This window comes from Carassius carassius, chromosome 44 (assembly GCF_963082965.1).
Source record: "Carassius carassius chromosome 44, fCarCar2.1, whole genome shotgun sequence".
Lineage (NCBI taxonomy): Eukaryota > Metazoa > Chordata > Actinopteri > Cypriniformes > Cyprinidae > Carassius > Carassius carassius.
The window spans coordinates 1,552,002-1,573,864 of NC_081798.1; the positions used below are offsets into that span (position 1 = coordinate 1,552,002).

Consider the following 21,863-nt stretch of genomic DNA (forward strand, 5'->3'; position numbering starts at 1 on the left):
ATGGGTGTTTTTGTGCATCATAACCTGCTGATCTTTTAGGGCGAAGCATGCACATGTGAGAGAAAGTTTTGGCTGATGGGATCACGCTGAGATGCACTCATGCATTTGAGAAGTAACTGCTGATTTGAGTTAGGAGCACAGCGGGCGGGAGGAACTGAGGTTATTGTAGGTCTGCCAGGAGCTCGACCGGCCTGTCACGGATATCAGTCATCTCACGGCTGAGGAACGCCACATGATTGTGCTTGTCTGTGGACCGTATGACGTCACAGGGGCAGTTCTGGGGTCCTCCAGCGGGGGGCAGTAGGTGCGTAAAGCACAGAAATAAAGCAGAGCTGAGATTTGCTTCTTGATGGAGGAATGAATGTTGAAGCAGCTGTCTTAAGATGGAGAGCGAGAGCGGGTTGATGGGAAATAAGTGCTGTCTCTTTAGAAAAGGTCAGCAGAGTCACTGATGATGGGGAGGAAAAACATTTTATTTTATTTATTTATTTTTTACTTTAGCTCATTATTTATATTTACTTTCATTAAACAGTTCAATGGTCTTGTTGTGAACTGTAGCAGAGCATGTTATTCCAAATTAATAATAAAAAAGAAACAAAATGAAAATTGAAATTAGATCATTGGTGGATGTAATAGGGCTAAATAATAAGTACAAAGTAACTACAAAATAATAGTTTATTAAATGTTGCCTCATTTAATAAAAAAAGAAAAAAGTTAATTGAAAAAAATATGCATACATATATTTAATTTTTAAAAAAATATTTAATCAAAATAAGGCAACAGTTAATAAAATTTATTTAGCTAAAAAAAGGAATATAATATATTTTTATATAATTCTTTTTTTATTATAATTTTTCAAATTAATTCTAACCCCATTTTATCTTCTTTAAATCCATTGCACAAAATTCCAGCAGATTATCTCCCACATTCAGTGCAGAAAATATGATCTAAAAAGAATGAAAGATTCATTGTAGGTTTAAGTAGTCATGTCCGTTACGTATCTAATAATGTCCCAGGTTTGTACATGAACTGTGATGCCCTTTGACCCCTCCGTCTCTTTCCGCAGGGCTTCAGAGGAGCCGCCCATGAGGAAGTGTGTACGGTGAAAAGGCGAAAGGTCAGAGGTCAGGATGACGACAGTAGCCGCAGAATACGACCACATGGACATCCAGCAGCAGTACCAGGAAAGTGTGAACAACCGCTGGGAAGACGAATGGGACAATGAGAACAGCTCGGCCCGTTTATTCGAGCGCTCGCGCATCAAGGCTCTAGCAGGTGAGTGGAAATGGCAAAGTCCATCTGCTGATAAATCATGGCCTTCTTTCGGAGATTAAAAGCTGTAGTTAAAAACACAGAGGTCATTATTATCAGCAGAAGTGTATTGTTACGCGCTGTGTACTTGGCTTTGAGCAGCTGTAACTAGTGCTTGATAATGTGCCGCGCACTCACACATGACATCTGGTGATTTAGTGTGTGGGAGAGCAGAAAGAAAGCGGGTGTGAGTTCACACTTTCTCTGCTCCTTCTGAAGCTCCCACACCATTTCTGATTCACAGCGAAGCCCTCGCATCCACAGACCAACATTAGAGGCTCTTGTGCCTCGTACAGGACACTGAACACGTTACATAAATTCAGTATGGAGAGGGAAGATGTTTTATAATGCAGGTCCACACCTGTGATAAACTAAAAGCACCTTTTGCAGTGTGGTTGCACACTAGAGAAACATATGACACATTTTATTTTAAATTTTATTTTTTATTTATTATTATTATTATTATTTTTTTATTATTATTATATATATATATTTTTTTTTTGTGCACTTCCCTGGTTTTATTGTGATTTTTTTTTATCAGAGGGTGCAATTCCACAATAAAATAATAAAGATAAAAAAAATTTAATACAATATTATAATATAATAAAATTTTCTCTTTTACATATAATATGCATGTGTAAAAATAATATATACTACCATTCAATATATCTGTGATTGGAGTTTCTGAAAAATCTATTGTACTCACCAGTAGGCTGCATTTATCTGATCAAAAATACTGTACAATTTGTAATATTGTGAAATATTATTACAGATTAAAATAACTGTTTTCTATGTGGGTAAACTGTAATTTATTTCTGTGATGCGCAGCTGTATTTTCAGCATCATTACTCCCGTCTTCAGTGTCACATGATCTTCAGAAATCAGAATAATAGCTGATGAACCATTTCTGATAATTGTCGGTATTTCTGAGGAACCCATGCTATATTTGATTTTTCATGATTTGTTGTTGATTAGAAAGTTGAAAACAGCAGAATTTATTTGAAACAGAAAACCTTTGCAACATTCTAAATGTCTTTACTGACACTTTTGATCAATTTAATGCATCCTTGCTGAATAAAAGATTTAATTTCTTTCATTTGGACTTCCTCAGGAGGGGTTCGGGCTTTAATTAGGACATTTCGACCACCACCACCTCTCCATGTATTTCTTTCTTCATATGATTCCCGTAATATCTTGGATGACAGTAGCATTTTCCCTCTTCTGTTTTCCATCATGTTCTCATGCGTTTGAGTTGCTGTGTTTACAGAGGTGTGATGTTGTTTATGAGTGTTTGCAGCTGCCGAGAGGAGCCCAGCATTAATGTGCTGTTATTCTCTCGGGGTGGCTGAGTTTAAACAGAACGAACAGGCCTGTGCGCTCGCTGTGAGACTCACCCCGATACTTCAGGACTGAGGAAGATGAAACATAAAATCTCTTCCTCTCTCTCTTGTTGCCAAAAACCACAAACTGTTTCTGGAGTTGTAAAAAGCCCCCTGCATTCCAGTAAGCGTCCTACGTTTCACGTGATTGTGTTTTCCTGCATTCCTGGGCAGCAGAGCATGCGCCGCCCTCGCTCTCTCTCTCATTCTGTATCATGGAAGCAGGAGTAACACTCAAGAAAGAGATACGAAACGAGTGTAAGGTGAAGAGTGTGATTATTTATTTAAAATTATTATGCAGAGTCACTAAACATAACTAAAATAGGTTGAAATAGTGTGACTCGTTGTAAAATGCTCAATTAAAATCTAAAAGGTGTCTAATAGTATGAACAAGCTTGATGTAGGCAACATTAGATCAACCAATGACGTGTTTTGGGGGCGGGGCTATCTGCTCATCCAACCAAAAGCAGTGAACTGTTTATGAAAGTGAAAGTAAAGTGAAGGTGACCCATCTAAGTGCACACACACCTGGTTGCTCCAGTGTCATTTTAGTATTATTTATATACTATTATAGTTTTTATTAATATTTTGAATTAGCTTTAACTGTTATATTTTCAGCTTTCATACAAATTTTAGATTTTAGTGAATTCATTTTTAGTTTTTCTTTTTTAAAACATTCATGTTTATGTTTAATTTATGGTAAATGTATTGCTTGAACTTACTTTATTATTTAAATTATTTATATTTTTTGAAGTTGGAGTTTTTCACCCAATATTTACATACAGTACAGACCAAAAGTTTGGAAACATTATTATTTTTAATGTTTTTGAAAGAAGTTTCTTCTGCTCTTCAAGCCTGCATTTATTTGATCAAAAATACAGAAAAAACAGTAATATTGTGAAATATTATTACTATTTAAAATAATTGTTTTTAAATTTATTATACTTTAAATTATAATTTATTTCTGTGATGCAAAGCTGAATTTTTAGGATCATTATCACATAATCCTTTAGAAATCATTCTAATATGATGATTCATTATCAAAGTTGGAAACAGTTCTGCTGCTTTATATTGTTTCAGAGCATGTGATACTTTTTTAGGATACTTTGGATGAAAAAAAAAGTAAAAAAAAGTACAAAAAAACAAAAAACAAACAAAAAAAGAAGCTATGTTTTTAAAATATTAATATTTTGTAATAACAATATACACTACTGGTCAGTAATTTGGGGTCAGTAAATTTTTTTTATTTTCTTTTTTTTTTTAAATAAAATCAATACTTTTATTCAGCAAGGATGTGTTAAATTGATAAAAAGTGATAGAAAAAATATATTATATTATTAGAATATATATTATATCTTTTTTTTTTTTTTTTTGAATAAATGCAGTTCTTTTTAACCTTTTATTGATCAAATATATGAGACAGCAGAACTGTTTCCAACACTCATAATAAATCAGAATATTAGAATGATTTCTAAATGATCATGTGATAGACTGATGTTACATGTGACACTGAAGGCTGGAGTAATGATGCTGAAAATTCAGCTTTGCATCACAGGAATACATTATTTTTTTTAAGTATATTCAAATAGAAAACTATTATTTTAAGTTGTAATAATATTTTACAATATTAATGTTTTTTCTGTATTTTTGATCAAATAAATGCAGGCTTGATGAGCAGAAGAAACTTCTTTCAAAAACATTAAAAATAGTTATGTTTCCAAACTTTTGGTCTGTTCTGTATATATATATTTTTCCAGCTTTTTTTCTTATTAACAACAAAAAAAAAGAATAATTTTAAGTTCAGTTTTTGTTAATGTTGCACTGAAAACTATATATTTTTTTACCAAAACACCAAAACTAAGGTAGTCGTTTAGCCAAAAACTGAAACTAAAAATAAAGTTTCAATAATTACATTTGTGTAATTGGGTAGTTTAACCCTGTTGTAGTTTATGTATCTAAAAAGACAATGACGTAATCATAATGTTATCGAAGAAGTGTTAATTAAATGTCAATAATTTCAGCCCTCTACAACTATTCAGCCGAAACTGAAAACGTATTTATTTTGGTGTTTGTCAAATATTTTCATTGGCTGAAATTTCTGCTCATTGCTAAGTGCCACTAGAGATAGAAATTACACACGACACCGATAAACTAGTGACAACTGTGAGTTATCATACTGAAAAAAGTCTACATTAACATTTAATTATTTAGCAGCAGAAAATCTATTTGAATAGTACAGAATAAGAGTTGTGTTTGCTCTTTGCTGTCTCATCAGACTGTCATGGGCTCAGATGGGAAGTCAGATATCACACCGGCACGATTCTCTCCCAGAGCTCTGATAAGTCAGGAATCCCCCGGCAGCAGTCGGCATACCACACTAATGTGGACCATGTGCTGGAGCATGAGAGGGGCCCGCGCTCCGATATACAGCCCTCTCAGACAGCCTACGGCCCAGGGGCACCAGATTGAGGCAAAAACACCCGCTTAATCGTGTTAGAAGCAGAAACCTGGTCTCTTTACTCCAAACACGAGCATGTGTGAGAATTATCACAGATTGATTCTGACACTTTGCTTTATTCGGGTGCTTTTATCTGAAGGTTTTTGTCAACTTAGTGACTCTGCAGACCTCTGCTATAGTTAAAAGATAGATAGATGGACAGATGGACAGATGGACAGATGGGTAGATAGATAGATAGATAGATAGATAGATAGATAGATAGATAGATAGATAGATAGATAGATAGATAGATGGACAGATGGACAGATGGGTAGATAGATAGATACACTGTTAAAAATATTCCGTAAAATATACAGTAAAAAACCGGCAGCTGTGGTTGCCAGACTTATACCGTAAAAAATACGGTAAAACCGTTTTTGGTTTAACGGTTTTATACCATAAAAAATACAGTTACACTGTTGTATGTTTAACGGTTTTACTTTATATTTACAGTTTAATACCATAATTTAACTGATATAATATTAATATACGAACTTATTGAAGCACTGAAATCTGTTTTGTACCTTTGTATTACACTGGTAACCACCAAAATCAGGTGGTGATGAGAGAGTCATGTTGTGAAACAAAGCCCATCACAAGCAGCTTTTAAATAATAAGATACATAGAAGGTGCACGGTCTCATTCACACAAGCACTAAACACCATCATGGTGAGACTCATTAAACTGAAATATGCAATAAACAGTAATTTAACAACATTTTATGTAACATACAAACCTAATAAACATAACAGATGAGAAAAAATTAAGAAGAAACATAGTTATTTCAAAGAAAAAACATCAAATTAAAACAAAATTTGAAATGCAACGCAGAGAATTCTGGGAACGTAAGTTTACGGTTTTTCCCTGTAAAGTTTACAGGAAATTACCGTTAACCAGTAAACAGTTTTTTACCGTTAAAATCACAGTAATTTTTTACAGTGTAGATAGATAGATAGATAGATAGATAGATAGGCAGATGGGTAGATAGACAGATGGATGGATGGATGGACGGATGGACGGATGGATAGGTAGATGGATATACAGGTAGATAGGTATTAGTGTTGTCACGGTACCAAAATTTCAGTATTCGGTACCGATACCAGTGAAAATCCACGGTTCTCGGTACCAATCTCGGTACCAAAGCGAAACACAAAAATATGCTAATTAAAAAAAAATAACTTTTTAGCACTAAAAATAAAACCAATGCCATTCTTTATACTTATTTAAAACTGTGTTTAAAGTTTTTCTACAAGTTATATAATAATGAAAAACCGTAAACAAGTTTCACCCAAATTTAATTTGTCTCTTAATTTATGAAATTTAAACACATTTTATTTTTGGTAAATAAAGGGCATTTGCTATTAAAATTAAAACATGGAAGAAATATTGTGATTTATTTCCTTAAAAAATAAATTTTTATAATTTTTTTTAACAGTAGTAGCAGTATCACATACATTTTACTAAATAATAGTAATATTTCTAGCACAATGCCTTTATGTAAAAATTAACTTTTAGGCCTAATGAATATGAATATTAAATATATATATTTGTCATTTTAACTGAACTTAAGACTGGTGGTGATGCTTAAGATATTTTTGGTCATTGAGTGCTTCTGTAAAAAAAATAGTAAAAGATCATATTAATTATTATTAAAAGATTATACTACTATTAATTCTACTATCATACTAATGTATATACAATGCACTATGGATTGATGAGCTGCTGGGTTCATGAATATTAATCACGTTGTCTGCGTTCGGTCAAACTGATTTGCTGAAATCAAAACAGGGACGGTAAGAGATCAGCGCCAGCCAATGAAATTGCCATTTGCGCATTAGCTCCGCCCACTAACGGAGAAACCGGTATGTCTTCTGCTTGTTCAAAAATGAATATGAATAATTCTAAATGAACTCCATTATTTTGACAGGAGAAGACAACAAAGAATAGTTTACATATAGCGTGTCGATTCAGCGTGGTAAGACTCTCGCTCTCTCTCTCTTTGCATGTGTGAGAAACAGCGCTATCAGTAAAGCGACGGTGAGTCGTGCGTCTTCACACAGAGTTTACAGAGCATCAATTACAGGTGCGCTGTGCGTCCATTGAGATGAACTGAAAAGTTCAGATCGCTTGATGGAGAGAGAACTCTGAAGCTCAGATGCTGAAATTAATGCAAGCGGCATGCGCTTCGGTCTATGTAGTAAACAAACCCGCACGTCTCTGCCATTCATTAATTCACACAGACACGCGCAGAACACAGATTCATATTTCTAACAACTTTTGCGGCTTAACATTTACAGATATTGGTTACTTTATAAAAAACAAAAACTTATATATAATCGAATGAAAAATGCTCCAAACTTTTTTATTATTTTTATTAAATGACAAGGGCTGGGTTAGGGCCTTAATTTTAGGCCTGTGCAGGGCTCTAGATAGTTGGGTAGTAGATGGATAGTTGAATAGTTAGTTGGATACATGAGTATATAGTTTGGTAGATGGATAATTGGGTAGTTAGTTGGGTAGATAGTTGAGTAGCTGCATAGATAGATAAAGGCATGTATCTTTATTAAGTAACATATTAGACTTCAGGTACAGAATTAATGCTGTCATCATGAATAATTAATTAAGGCCCTTCAGTTGCTTAGTTTCTCACACACACTCAGGGTTTTGTCAAGTATTGCTTTGTGGGCCAGTGTACTAGTATTCCACCAATGAAACGCGAGCATCTAAATTATTGACCGGTGTTATTAAAAATAAATGAGTCTGCTCGAGTGACTGCTGCTCCATCAAGAAAAACTCACTTCAGCCACGCAGTAATATCCCACTCGTCCTTACGCATTAATTATGATTGTCTTTCTCAGTTGAGTTTATTTAGGTTTCAAATGTTTCTGCCATAAAGATTCTCTGAAAAGCATGTAGATCATTGGCTGAGTAAAGTTCGAGTTCATACTGTGACTTTTGGGTCCAGAGAGTATTTTTCTTTTCCTATTGTGATTTAAAGGAAACACCCACAGACCCCGTGTCTTTCCTCTTTCCTTCCTTCGCCGAGTTTGTCGGCCAGATGTCTGTGAAATCACCCCACTTTATGAACGCATTAGATCATTGTCATACTTAGAAACAAAATGTATCCAGACGTTATCAGCTGTTAAATGGACTGGCTCTGCTGAAATCAGCATGTTTGAGTTCAGTATAAAATGAGAGCACTTGTGTTTCATTACAATAGGAATTGTGGGATTGTGCAAGTACATGTTTATAAGATCACAGCAAAGCATCATGTGAAATTTCGCAGAAAATTGTTCCTTCATTGACTTGCCAAAGGAGCGATTGTCTCAGTGCCAACAGAAACACACACTTACATACATTTATACCACTATGAGTGGAAAACAACACATCTGAAATGCATTTGTGCTGATCACCCCTCATAGTCAGTTTGCACGTGCGTGTATTCATGTAGAAATACTGGTATTGATTAGAAAAAAAAACATGATATGAATCCACTGGTAATCCATTGGTGTCACTGCATTTGTTTTATAGTTTTGATTTGGATTAACAAAACCATATTAACTAGATTAGATCATTTAGATCAAAAGCTCTGTTTGATGCTGTTTGGTAATGATTAGTGATTTGACAATTTTATCAATAAATCCATAAGAAATTTAAGCCATATATAAAGATTTTGCCTTAAATGACCTACAACACACTAGCATTGTCATTTCATCACATAAGAAATGGTAAAAATTTAGTTTTACATATGCTTTTATCTTTAAATAAAATAGTATATATATATATTTTTTTAATAATTTGATAGTTTTTAATTACAGTTTCCACATTTTCTTCAAAAAAATAAAAAATTACAGTTTTACACATTTTTAAAAACCTTTTTATCATTATTTATCATATATTTGTGTGATAATATAATTTTTAATTATTTTTCTAATAAAACATTTTAATAAAAAAAAGATTTCATAATAATATAATTTATATATATAACTACACACACACACACACACATGCTCTTATCTGTAACAATTATTTTTTTTAATCATTTTATAAATGTATTATTATTACATTTTGTACATTTATTAAAAAAAAGAATAATGTGTTATCCGCTTTCATCACAATTACTTCAGAAAATGTAAAAATAATTTTATACTATATATGTGCTTTATCTTTAAAAATATTTTAAGAATTTTATAATTGTAGTATAATTACATTTTATACATTTATTTAAAAATCCCTTTTTTTCAACATCACATTTTCTGCAGAAATGGGAATTTTGCAGGCAAGCAAAATGTAATGTTACACATTTTTTTTCTTTTTTTATCACTATATCCAGGCCTTACTAGTGAATTCATTACAATTGATAAATTAACAAACATCACATTGATTTCAGTAAGTATATATAAAAAAAATTGTTATCTGTAGTTGATTCTTTATGGTTACCAACATTTCCGATCATTTGCTGATATGCTAATCCGTTTATCTTCAGATTATTCCCTCTGCTGTGACTGTATGATTGAGTTTAAACGCTCCTCTGCAGTGAATGACTAAACGTCTTCCAGGAAGCGTCTCCTCCCTCAAATCTGTGGGCCGTTTATCACGGCGTGAGGGATGATTTCAGCTCAGATTCACTTCTGACTGAGAACAGTAGTGCAGATGGAGGTGAATTAAGAGCACTGAGGGACACGTGGATGTCTTGTGACTTCACAATGACACCACTGACTGTTTCTGTACAAACAGTCCTCTCAGTGCAGGCCCAGATCAACCAAACCACCCCCAGGCCGCAATCCCACGCTAGACGCACTGAGGAATAATTCAACATTTGTTTATTTTGGAAATACAGGATCATGGGACACGTTCGGTCACATTATAGCTCATCTCATGGTTCCTTGAGGATCCTGTCTTGTTCGTAAAAGACAGAATACAGGACGCTACATTCTCAGTATTAGTCGGGTGTTTTGGGTGGATGCTAGGGTGTTTTGGGTGGTTGTTAGGGTGTTCTGGGTGGTTGCTAGGGTGTGGTGGGTTGTTCATTGGTGGTGAGCAGTAACAGTAGCCAATGCATCTGAATAGTGTAAAAAAATATTTACGCTACTATTGTTATGGTTATTGTAACTATAACTAAGACTAAACCTATATAAAAAATATGAAAATTTATCTGAAAAAAAAAAAACAAAAACAAAAAAAGATTAAATTGAAAATTATAAATGTTGCCTGAAATAAAATGCAATTAAGTTGAAGTACAAAAATGTATGAAAATAAATGAAAGCTATAAAAATAGTTTAAAAGATAATAAAAAATTACAGAAGCACATAACAAAATTCCTTAACTACTTCAGGTTAATTTAAGATTAAACTACTAAAATTACTAAAACTATAACTGAAAAAATTATGAAAGCTAAGAAAAATTTGCAGAAGCTCTTAATAAAATTGCTAAAATTAAGACACTGCAAAAGAAAGTGTTTTAAAAAGTGTTTTTGGCTTCTAGCAACAATTTATAATATATCTAAAAATATATATATTAAATTAAGAAAAGCACATAACCAAGTTACAAAAACTATATTTTTTTAAAAACATTTTAATTCTTATTAATTCTAAATTAAAATGCAGTGTGAAAGCCTGTTATTATTCTAAAATGTTAATAAACAAATTTGGTTGAAATCAGAATGAAAAGAATATAAACCCATTCCTGCAGTAAACAAGAACAAACACTTGTTTCTTCCCAGCGAACTGTTGCTGAGAGAAAACACACCACTTTTTATTGTTGATTTACAGCATTTCAGGCAGCGTTTCATATCTGTGCTGTACTCTCATAAAACGCCTGTAAATATCCAGCGTGGCTCTTAATTCGCCTTTGTGGGGCTTGAAATAATCCAGTTTTTTATCCTGTTTAAGATGCGGAAAGAAAAGCAGTAGTTTGCTGTCAGGAAAGTTTAAGCTGGATCTGCTGGATGTTTACTACTCCTGACACAGCCGTGTGAGATTCCTGAGTGGGAATTAGCAAATATTTGTTTAGCAGCAGAGTGCAATTCAATAGCCAAACTCTGAGAAGTAGTTCAAAGTCTGCATTCATTGCAGAACGTCTCCTCACCTTGCAAACAGATGGACAGCATAGGGGAAAAACAGGAGGAGGAGGGGAGCACAAATAAGCTTTAGGGGTTGCAAGAAGGGATTTTAGGCAGGATGCATTTAGTCCGACATTCCAAGAAGGACATTCCGAGTTTCTAATGCAACTTTGCTTCTATCGCATGACCTAAAAAACAATGCATGGAAATGGGCCGACTTCCTGCTCAACCTCCACCCCCGATCTTTCCGGAGACTTGGTTTGGTCCGTCTCCTCCTCTTCTTTCATTGTAATGAGGTGGTGACATCATCTGGAAACACACTGGCTGGGCCGCTGATGAAATTACAACACTTCTGCCCTCCTCTTGTGCTCCGTTAAAGGTGTCTTTCAGAACCCTTCCATTGACTCCCGCAGATTCAGAGCGGGTCTGGAGCTAGAGGGTCTCCCCTCCCTTGTATGACAGGAGGAGGGGCGTTTGTGTGCTTGAGGTTGGGGGGAGACGCTGCTTTTGAATGGACAGAGTGGGAAGACAAACAGCAGCATGCTTGTCCCCTCTAAAACAGACTGGTTGAGAACATCAAACTGGGGCGAAAACCTTTGGCTTTTTGAATAACTCCCATTGCAAGAAGGAGATTTTGGTTTTCTTTCCCGTCATCGTTCCTTCCCATTCTGTGGTTTGCTTGGAGGTTGCGAGTAATCTGGAAATAGTTTCCCTCTCGGTCAGGGATCATGGATTTGGAGTGGGCGTCTGGGGGCCCCGAGGGCTTCTACCAGGAGCCCAGCTTCCCCGCGCAAATGCCCTTCAACTACAACCAGCTCGAGGGACGTTTCAAGCAGCTGCAAGGTAAGATGCATCCGGGAGTGTGGATGCATTGTTTACAGCACTGTTAGGAAGAAGATTTGTGGGTTTCCTACAGCGCAGCAGCTGGGATTTGTGTTATATACATGCTTAAAAATAAAGGCTTTATTGGTGTCTATGGTTCAGTGAAGAATCTTTATCGTCCATGAAATTTAAAGGGTTCTTTGGGAAACCAAAAATGGTTCTTTTACAAAAAACATCTTTCCATTTTTTTTTATATGGTTCTTTTAAGATCTGTTCACTGAAAGATTCTTTTAAGAACCAAAATTGGTCTTTCTTTAGAATCACTATAAAAACCCAATGGGGGAACTTTATTTTTAGGAATGTAGATGCATCTATAAGAGTGTTTTGTGTTTTACTCTCCTCCATAATCTTCTCAAAAAGGAGGGTGTCTGATGGAATTGGGAGTTTTAGACTGGATCAGTTGAATGGATCTCAGACACCCCCCCCCCCAAAAAAAGTCAATTTTGTACATGCTTTTCATGCAAGCGATCTACCTTAACGCTTGGCTTCCCTTCCCCAAAATCACCCGGGGGTCAATAAGCTCACCCTGAATGGGCCGTCATAGACAACAATGGAAAACCCGGGAAGGTGGGAGTGGTTGTTTTGTTCTGCTGACTATGTGACTGATAGTGGCATGTTTCTAAATGCTGCCACTTCATATGCATTTAAAATGCGATTGCTAATGAGTGCAGCCATTTGAGTTGGTTTTTTAAAATTAGGTGCTTGTAAGGCTTTGTTGTTACTCATTGCTTAAATAGTTGGACGAAGCAGTTGCATTGTTCCTTGCATGGATGTTATTACCGTGCAACACTTTATGCTTACATTGCATTCACCAAACTGGTTTTAGAGTTCAGATATTGCATTTTAGATCAGATCTGGTCGATCAATAGATGTGCGCTAGGCATTTGCCACTTCACACACACAGCGATTTCACACATTTACGCCATTGCTCTCGTTTGCTGTTACTGTAGTGCAGATGCTTCACCAGAGCTTGGTGGTGTGTTTGTGTATCAGTTCAAGCTTTTGCATATAATTTCTCATTACCCAAGCATGCATTTGAAGAGTCACGTGAGATTTGCACAAGTTTGATTAGTATAAAAACTATTTAATGAGCAACTTTGATATCAGTTGTTCATGAATCACAGCCCAGTTTGAGGTCAGTAATGCTGGTGAGATATGGGCTTCAACAGAAATTATTTCGCAGAAATACAGCTTTTGTAAATTAGGAATCTGTTTACATTACATTCATGCATTTAGCAGACACTTTTCTGAGTTTGTGTGTGGCTAATCATTAACTTAGATTCACCCTGCCCTTAGTGATGAAAACTTGACCTTTTACCTGCGATATGACAGATTTGAGTGATTCAGCTTCAGTGATCTCAGGTTTGTAAATAACTTAATGTGGTCGCTTTGGAAAAATGCATCAAAATTAAGTCACTTCATGCTTAAAACAAGAAAAATATCTGCCGATGGAGTATATCTTGCTTTACCTTTTGAATGAAGTACATTTTTCTGAACCCATTGTTAGACATGTTTCCTTGTTTTAAGCATACTCACTTAGTTTTTATAGTTTTTTCAGAAAACAAGACTTAATATCTTAAATCTTATTGCATCTTAAGTAAACACGTCTCGACTAAAGACTGTTTAGATATTTGTGACAGAAAACAAAGATTGTGTAGATTGCAAATAGAATTCATTCTGACATGTAACATCTTGTTCCTTTGGTGAATTGGTTTAATATTAAGTCAGAAGTTTCAGGATGCATCTTAAAAACCCAGTGCTCAATGCACAAGAGCATTCTTCAAACCCTCTAGATGCTAGAGATTTACCAAGATAAATGACATATTCTTGGATTTGTGCTTGTGCTGTAGTGGATGGACTTTAAAAGTCTAAACACATGATCCTGGAAGCATCTGTTCCACAGATAGTTTAGTGACGGCGAGGGTGCGTCCAGCTGATCTGGAGCTATTTCGCTCGGCGGACAGCACTGTAAGCTGTTTTTCTCAAGGCTTGCGTGCTGAAGCAGATCTTTTGTCCTGCCAAGCCGCCTGTCTCTCAGTCTGGTCTTCTCAATGACCTTCTGTTGGGCTGTTGGCAGAGATGCGGCAGTGAAAGCGAGACGGAGGGAGACGTGGGGAGGATCGGGTCCGTGTGAGGATGTGAGATGTCAGATCTCGATTCTCTCAGAAGAGCTGTAAGAGTCACCACCCTTGGCGTGAGAGGAAGTGGATCCAACAGCTCTGATGCAATGAAGGAAGCATTGACATGGCAACTCAGCTGGGCGTTAAAGATGCACAAAACCACCCAGAAACACAGTCTTGAGTGACTGTAAAAGTCATTGTGCAACATCCTAAAAGATGAAATAGAGATTCAAAAAGAACATTTCATTAACCTTTATTTGAGTAGTATTACTATACTAATATAGCATTTATTTTGAATGAGCCATTATTATTATTATTTTTTTTAGGTTAATTCATTTTGTTGCATGCATTTTTTTAGATGATTAATGTTTCCCGTGCACTTTAGACTTAGTTTCACATACAGTATATACTTTTGATTTATTATTTCATTGTACAAAAACAATATTTAATAGTATTAGTCCTGGTTTTCATTTTTAAGTTTAACTTTTTCATGTAATATTCATGTTTTATTTTATTTTAGCTTTATTTCAGTTAATGAAAACATATATTTTTTAATAGTACTATTCCCAATTTTTTTTAAGGGCATGTTTTTCAGGTAATATTCATATTTAGTTTTATTTCATTTCATCTTCATCAGAATACATATAAATGATATTTAGTTCTAGAAGTTCAAGTTCTTCATTTATATTTTATTTTATTTCAGCTTTATTTCAGTAACTGGAAATGGTATTACTGGTGCTTTTATGTCAACATGAAACATAAGTTTGCATAATTTTATTTAAATGTGATATATTTCTTAGAAAAAAAGTGGCAATATTAAGTGCATCAATGACATCAGCTGTAATTAAAGTCATGCACCGATGCTCTTTTTTTTTTTTTTTTTTTTTTTTTTTTTTTTTTTTTTTTTTTAAGTATCATAGCAACTCAAGACCCCATACAGCCAGAAAACATTGAAATAACTTTATTTTAAAGCGATATGCATGTGAAACTCTGAGAGCTGTTGTTTAAAAAAGCACTCAGTTATAAGCCCAAATGCAAATGAAATATTTTAGTGTTTTGTTCATTTGTTGGTGCATGTGTTTCAGGACATCTGGAGTGATGCACTAGTGCACATCTTCTGTCTGTTTGTCATGTCACTCTGAAACCAAGGGTGGAGTTTAAACCAGTCAACTTGAAACAACAGGACAGTTTGAGTTCATATCAGATACTCACTCACACCTGTGATCACGTCACAAATAACTGTCTTATTCCTCATTTGATTCATTATCAATGGCTCTTTTCCAGAAACTAGTGAGCTTTATAGGGAGCTCTCTTCTCAGGCAGCATCCTAACCCGAATCTAATCTTGTCAGTGGCTGATTTGGAGTGATTTCTGGCAATCATCAGCATCACGGATTGTGAATTTGGAATCTGTTTCCTCATGAGACGCGATGTTCCTGCTGAAGCGTGGCATTGATCATTGTCTCTCTGTAACACTGGATGAACTGTGAGTTTTCCTGCTTGCCACAACAGGAATCTCATCACTTAAATTGAGGCATGATAAACATGCATCCTCTTCCCTCCTGCTCTGTTTGATTAAATGGCAGAAGTGTAAGAAATTATGAGCCGTGTGCTCATCTCTGTGAATGTAATGATGTCATAACAAACTGACTTTTGAGGCAGCTAGGTACCAAAAGTGTTATTTTATTACTGGATTAACAAATATCTTCATATATTATATTTTTTTTTTATTTTATATATCTGCAATCAACTATAAAAATAGAAAAGGACAAATTATATAAATTATTTTATATGGCCTTTATTATTTATTATATTTATTAGTGCTGTCAAATGATTAATTGCATATAAAATAAAAGTTTTTGTTTGCATAATTTATGTGTTTATGTATATATAAATACACACACATACATAATATATTTTGAAAATATTTACATGTACTTACATGTTTATATTTATAACATAAAAATGTATTTTATATATACAATGTATGAGTATCTATGTAAATAAATGAAAAAAATATATGCATGTTTTTTTTTTGTTTTTTTTTTACAAATGATATATATATATATATAGTTGATGTATAAACTACTACACTTATAAGCGACTACTTATAAAATTTTGTAGAAATTAAATTTTCTTTAAAAAAGTTGCTTTGCAATTATTTGTATCGTAAATATCGCTATACAAATAAACTTGAATTGAATGTATCTTTTATAATTTAAATTTCTTTCTAGTAACTTCTAATTAACTTCTTATTTCAAATGTATTATATTAATTATATAAAAATTAATATAATTAAAATTTTTCATATACAGTTATGTCCAATGACTTATATAATGTAATACAATATATAGTTGATTTATTTTTATATTTTTAACGTAAAATTGAAAATAAAATTAAGAAATGTATACATTTTATAAAATTAAAAATATATAAATTATGTTATTATTATTATTATTATTAAATTATATATTTTATTATATATATTGTTTATATTATAATGTAATATATATAATTTAATTCCTCCTCTGAAACAACTTTTAACAGATGTTTTACCCATGTTGCAATAAATGATAAAATCAAGCCCTGCCTTACAATATTTGCCAAAAATACATTTATGAGTTCCCTGTTTTACGCCGCATGTGTTTTTCATCAGAGCATGCATAAACTGGCTCTAAAATGTTAGAAACTTTCAACATCTTTATTATGTTTGCCCTCGTCTCAAATACTCAGACTCCGTGTTGTGGTTTTAAGCAGAAGTGTTGAAATTGTAGGTTTATTTTCGAGCCTCATGCTGAGGCCAGAGCTGAATGTGATCCTGTGACCTCAGAGACCTGTCCGCTCCGCAGCGCACAGGAAGTCTTAGGAATTCCTTTCTGCTGACGCTCCCTCCACAGGAAGTGGATAAATCGGATGTGGAAGAGGAAGCCACCCATGGACTCCCTCTCTTGGTCCGTCCAAGCCAGCGTTTCTCATCGCTGTTTTGTGTTTCAGGATGTCTTTAATCATCTGCATCGTAGTAGAAAAGCTTTCATGTGTAAAGCTGATCTCACTTATCTCTGACCCCATTTCTGACCTTCTCGGCTTTCCGTATTGAAATGTTTCACTCGTGTTGCGCAACTCCAGATCCCAGAGCCAGCGTCATTTTCAGGAGATTTAGTGATAGCAGTGATGGGAAGAATGCTGTGCTCGGGACTTTTTCATCTCATTGGAATTCACATTCAGACACTGCTGTACTGAGTCCAAATCATATTTGATAATAATTACTAATGTGTGCTTTCAGGGTTGGATGAACCTGTCTAGGAATATAAGTGGGAGCTTTTCCTGATATCTACTTAAATAATAGATACACACTACTGTTAGAAAGTTTAAAATTGATACTTTTATTCAGCTAGGACATATTAAATTAAACATAAGCAATAGTAACAACATTTATAATTATACAAAGGATTTCTAATTCGAATAAATGCTGATTTTGTAACTTCTTTCACACAAGCAGTAAATCATCATATAAGAATGATTTCTGAAGATCATGTGACACTGAAGACTGGAGGAATGCTGCTGAAAATTCCTCTAAAATTACATTTTACAATATATTCAAATAGGAAATGGTTATTTTAAATTGCAATAATATTTCAGATTTTTACTGTATTTGTAATCAAATAAATGCAGCATCAGTGTGCAAAATACATTAAATATAAAACGCATCAGTAGCGTGTACATGTAAATTCCTCAAATCCATGCATTAAATGTTTTTTGTTCTTTATTTTATTTTATTTCTCTGCAAATACAGACAATGCTATCTGCGTGTTGCAGGATGTGCAGGGTGTGGTTTGTTTTGAGGTCAGCAAACAAAGATTTTGAGGATGCAGGAAACGCCAATAAATCAACAATCCCTGAACTCTCGCAACCTGAGTTCTTCCAGCCCTGATTTGCCAAATCAAGCATCTCTATTACTGTTCTAATCAATCTGAGCAGGATTTACAGACTAAACGGTGGTCTTTTTTGACCTTTCAGACCCTCTAGTTTAATTGAATAGTTCTCGTTTTGGGAACCTTATATGCATATGCTGTCACAATAGTTACTAATGTGACCTCCTGACCTGATCAGCCATCCAGACTGCAGTATTGATTTATCTGAACTGAATGTGTGTGGCATTCAGTTGACTTTGCCATTGCCCTCAAAATGTATTAAATCACATTTTACGGTTAATTTATTAACTAAGGACATTTGTACACACTCTGCTTCTAGGTGTTATTAGCAGCGGAGTATTAAACTGCAGTTTATATTCAAGCTAGCAGGTATTTTAGAGGGAATACACACTGTTAGATGAGCTTTGCTTAATGAATTTATAATAAAGTTGAGAAATGCCATTAAGAAATGTTCACAAATTACACCACAGAAATGGGAGTAAAAACGTGCTATCATGAAAATAATGTCAAAATACTTAATGGTCATAAAATATGTTATATTTTATTTAATTAAAATTGGTCATTTATGTAATGCAAAATGGTTTCAGTTTATTTTATTAAAATAATGTATATTTTAATTTTTGTTTTGCATTGTTTTCATTATTTTCATAACAGTTACAGTAAATTACTGTACATTCACCTAAACAATTATTTGTCTTATTTATTTAATTTAAACTTTTTATTTTATACAAGTTTATTTTATACAAAATATTTTTTAATTTGCAGAGGAGCATTATATAGCCAATTATATTCAAGCTATTCTATATTTATAATTATATTTATAATTCATATTGTATAAATTACTATATTGATGATCCATAACAAGATTGAAAAAAATGTTTTAAAATTGTATTTTATTTTATTTTACAAAAACGTATTCAGGACCTAGCATGTTTGCATTATTTTAATTATTTTACATATTTTTATTACATAACCAGTTAAAAATGACAGTATTAAGAATTGCCATCGAGAATTGTTTAAAAAATAAAAGCAACATAAAAGTAAAATAGGCACCTGCAAAAGGTTCTTAATTATCATGAAAATAATTTCACAATCCAAAAATTTTAATAGTCATAAAAATGAATTACGTTTAATTTACTTTTAAAAGTAAATTAATTATTTTATTATAAATCTTTGTAATTTTTTATCATATAAATTGTGTTTAATTTTTACTACTGTATTATATAGCCATTTATAATGAAGTTACCCGGTCTTTAAGAGGGCATAAACAATCTGGATATGTTATGAGCTGTGTTTGATTAATTCATAACATCTCCATTCATTTAAAACCAGATTTAGCGGCTCATGTTTACCTGACTCTCCGTCCAAATGCTGCTTTATTCCTGCAACCTTCCCTGGGGTTTCTACCGGGCCGAGGGGAGGAACACTGCTGCCATTGTTAGCCCTACCCACAATCCTCTGGGAGGATCCACAGGCCCGGCTAATATGTAGTGTTCAGTGGCATTGGTTGTGATGTTATCGGCTCACAATGCAGCCACAGTTCAGCAGCACATCACACCGAGCGAAGGAGGGAGATGGTGAAGTCAGATGCAGGTCGTAACCAGGTCATCTGAAAGAGAAAGTACAGGTCTTTTTATCGTCTTGAGTGTTTCTTCTACACATTTAGACACTTATGCCGCGTTTCCACCGCAGGAACTTCACCCAGGAACTAGGGACTTTGGCCTGGTACTCGGTGTGTTTCCACCGCAGGAACCAGGAACTAAATAAAGTTCCAGGTAAAAAGAATGCCCCTCTGAAAGTCCCTGCTGGCGAGGTAGTACTTTTTCAAAGTTCCGGAACTTTTGGGGGCGGGACTTGGGCGCTAAACATCCTGATTGGTTGAGTTCAAGCAGCATTGTGATTTCAGCCACCATGTATTCGGATCATTTTCATAATATTACTGTTATTGTGTCATGAAATGTAATTTTAAAAGTATTTCAGGCGAGAATGTTGTTTAAAATAGGGCTGCACAATATTGGGAAAAAATGACATTGCGATATTTTATTTTTCTGCGATATTGCGATATGAAATCTAATCAAATTTTTTCTTACAAACAAAAATGGGGTGAGCTCACTTACAGTCTCATTTTAAATGATTTAAACATCGAAACCATCGTGTCAATTGATGCACGAGGGAGAGAGAGCAAGACAGCGCTAGTGTTGTCTCTCTCGCGCGCTCTCTCTCTCTCTCCCTCCCTCTGTCGTGCTCTCTCTCGCGCTCTCTCTCTCTCTCTTTCGCGCGTGCTCTCTCTCTCTCTCTCTCTCTCTCTCTCTCTCATGCGAGCTCTCTCTCTCTCGCCCTCTCTCTCTCGCGCACGCTCTCTCTCGCCCTCTTTCTCAATTCAATTCAATTCAAATGAGCTTTATTGGCATGACTTGCACAGTATTGCCAAAGCATTGTACACGCTCTCTCTCTCGCCCTCTCTCTCTCTCGCGCCTGCTCTCGCGTGCTCTCTCTCTCGCTCTCTCTCTCTCGCCCTCTCTTTTTCTCTCTCGCGCCCGCTCTCTCTCTCTCTCTCGCGCCCGCGTTCTCTCTCTCTCTCACGCTCTCTCTTTCTCTCTCGCGCCCGCTCTCTCTCTCTCTCTCGCGCCCGCGCTCTCGCGCTCTCTCTCTCGCTCTCTCTCTCGCTCTCTCTCTCTCTTTCTCTCTCGCGCCCGCTCTCTCTCTCTCGCGCCCACGCTCTCGCGCTCTCTCTCTCTCTCACGCTCTCTCTTTCTCTCTCGCGCCCGCTCTCTCTCTCTCTCTCTCGCACTCTCTCTCGCGCGCTCTCTTTCTCTCTCGCGCCCGCTCTCTCGCGCCCGCTCTCTCTCTCTCTCTCTCTCTCTCTCTCTCTCTCTCTCTCTCGTGCTCTCTCTCTCTCTCACGCGCGCTCTCTCTCGCCCTCTCTCTCTCTCTCTCTCTCTCTCGCGCTCTCTCTCTCGCGTGCTCTTTCTCTCTCTTTCTGCCCTGTCAATACTTTCACTCTATGATGGTTAAGCTGTGCAATTAATCCGTGAATCACATTCGTCAAGGGCCGGGGAGCAGCTGGCCCGTACAGTTAATGAATAACGGATCAACTACGACAACCTACTTCTCACGTCCTGCGATGTGACTATCGTGGATTCATACATCGCGATATCGATGCTTAAACGACACATCGTGCAGCCCTAGTTTAAAACTCAAATCTGTGGTTTATTTATAAAGACAGCGCCTATTTAAATATATGTTTCGCCGATCTCGGAGACGGTGAGCTCCACGCGATCAGCGAGAGCTCAGTCCTCATGTATCCGCCGAGAGCAGCCTCTACTCGGCTAGACCTTCTGATCTGTGCCGCTGGCTGTGATGTCTCTTTAGTGGTTAAACATAAAATATAATTAGTTTTGGGTAAATATAACAGGTAATCTTTGGTCTGTATTCAGTTTATCTATATGTTAAAATGAAAATAAAAAAATCAAATTTATATGATATTTCGTTTCATTGTAATGGCTGTATATCCCTGAACTAAGTACATTTCTGCAGCTGTTATTATGTTTACATGAAAACGAAAGGAGGCAGAGGTGTTTGATATCCCATTTTGTTTTATTGTAAACAGTGTTGGGAAGGTAACTTTGGAAATGTAATAGGTTACAGATTACAAGTTACCCTATTTAAAATGTAATAGTAG

At 35.3% G+C, this 21,863-nt stretch overlaps 1 protein-coding gene across 1 annotated transcript in view; it reads left to right on the plus strand.

The window, feature by feature from the left end:
* The first annotated feature begins 1,076 nt into the window (after positions 1 to 1,076).
* Positions 1,077 to 21,863, plus strand: part of LOC132126855 (spectrin beta chain, non-erythrocytic 1-like) — a 70,350-nt gene continuing 49,563 nt past the window's right edge. Inside the window, exons 1-2 of the mRNA XM_059538408.1 lie at positions 1,077 to 1,275; positions 11,972 to 12,091. Coding sequence (XP_059394391.1) covers positions 1,131 to 1,275; positions 11,972 to 12,091 — 265 coding nt within the window. The 5' untranslated portion in view covers positions 1,077 to 1,130. The remainder of the gene's footprint in view (positions 1,276 to 11,971; positions 12,092 to 21,863) is intronic.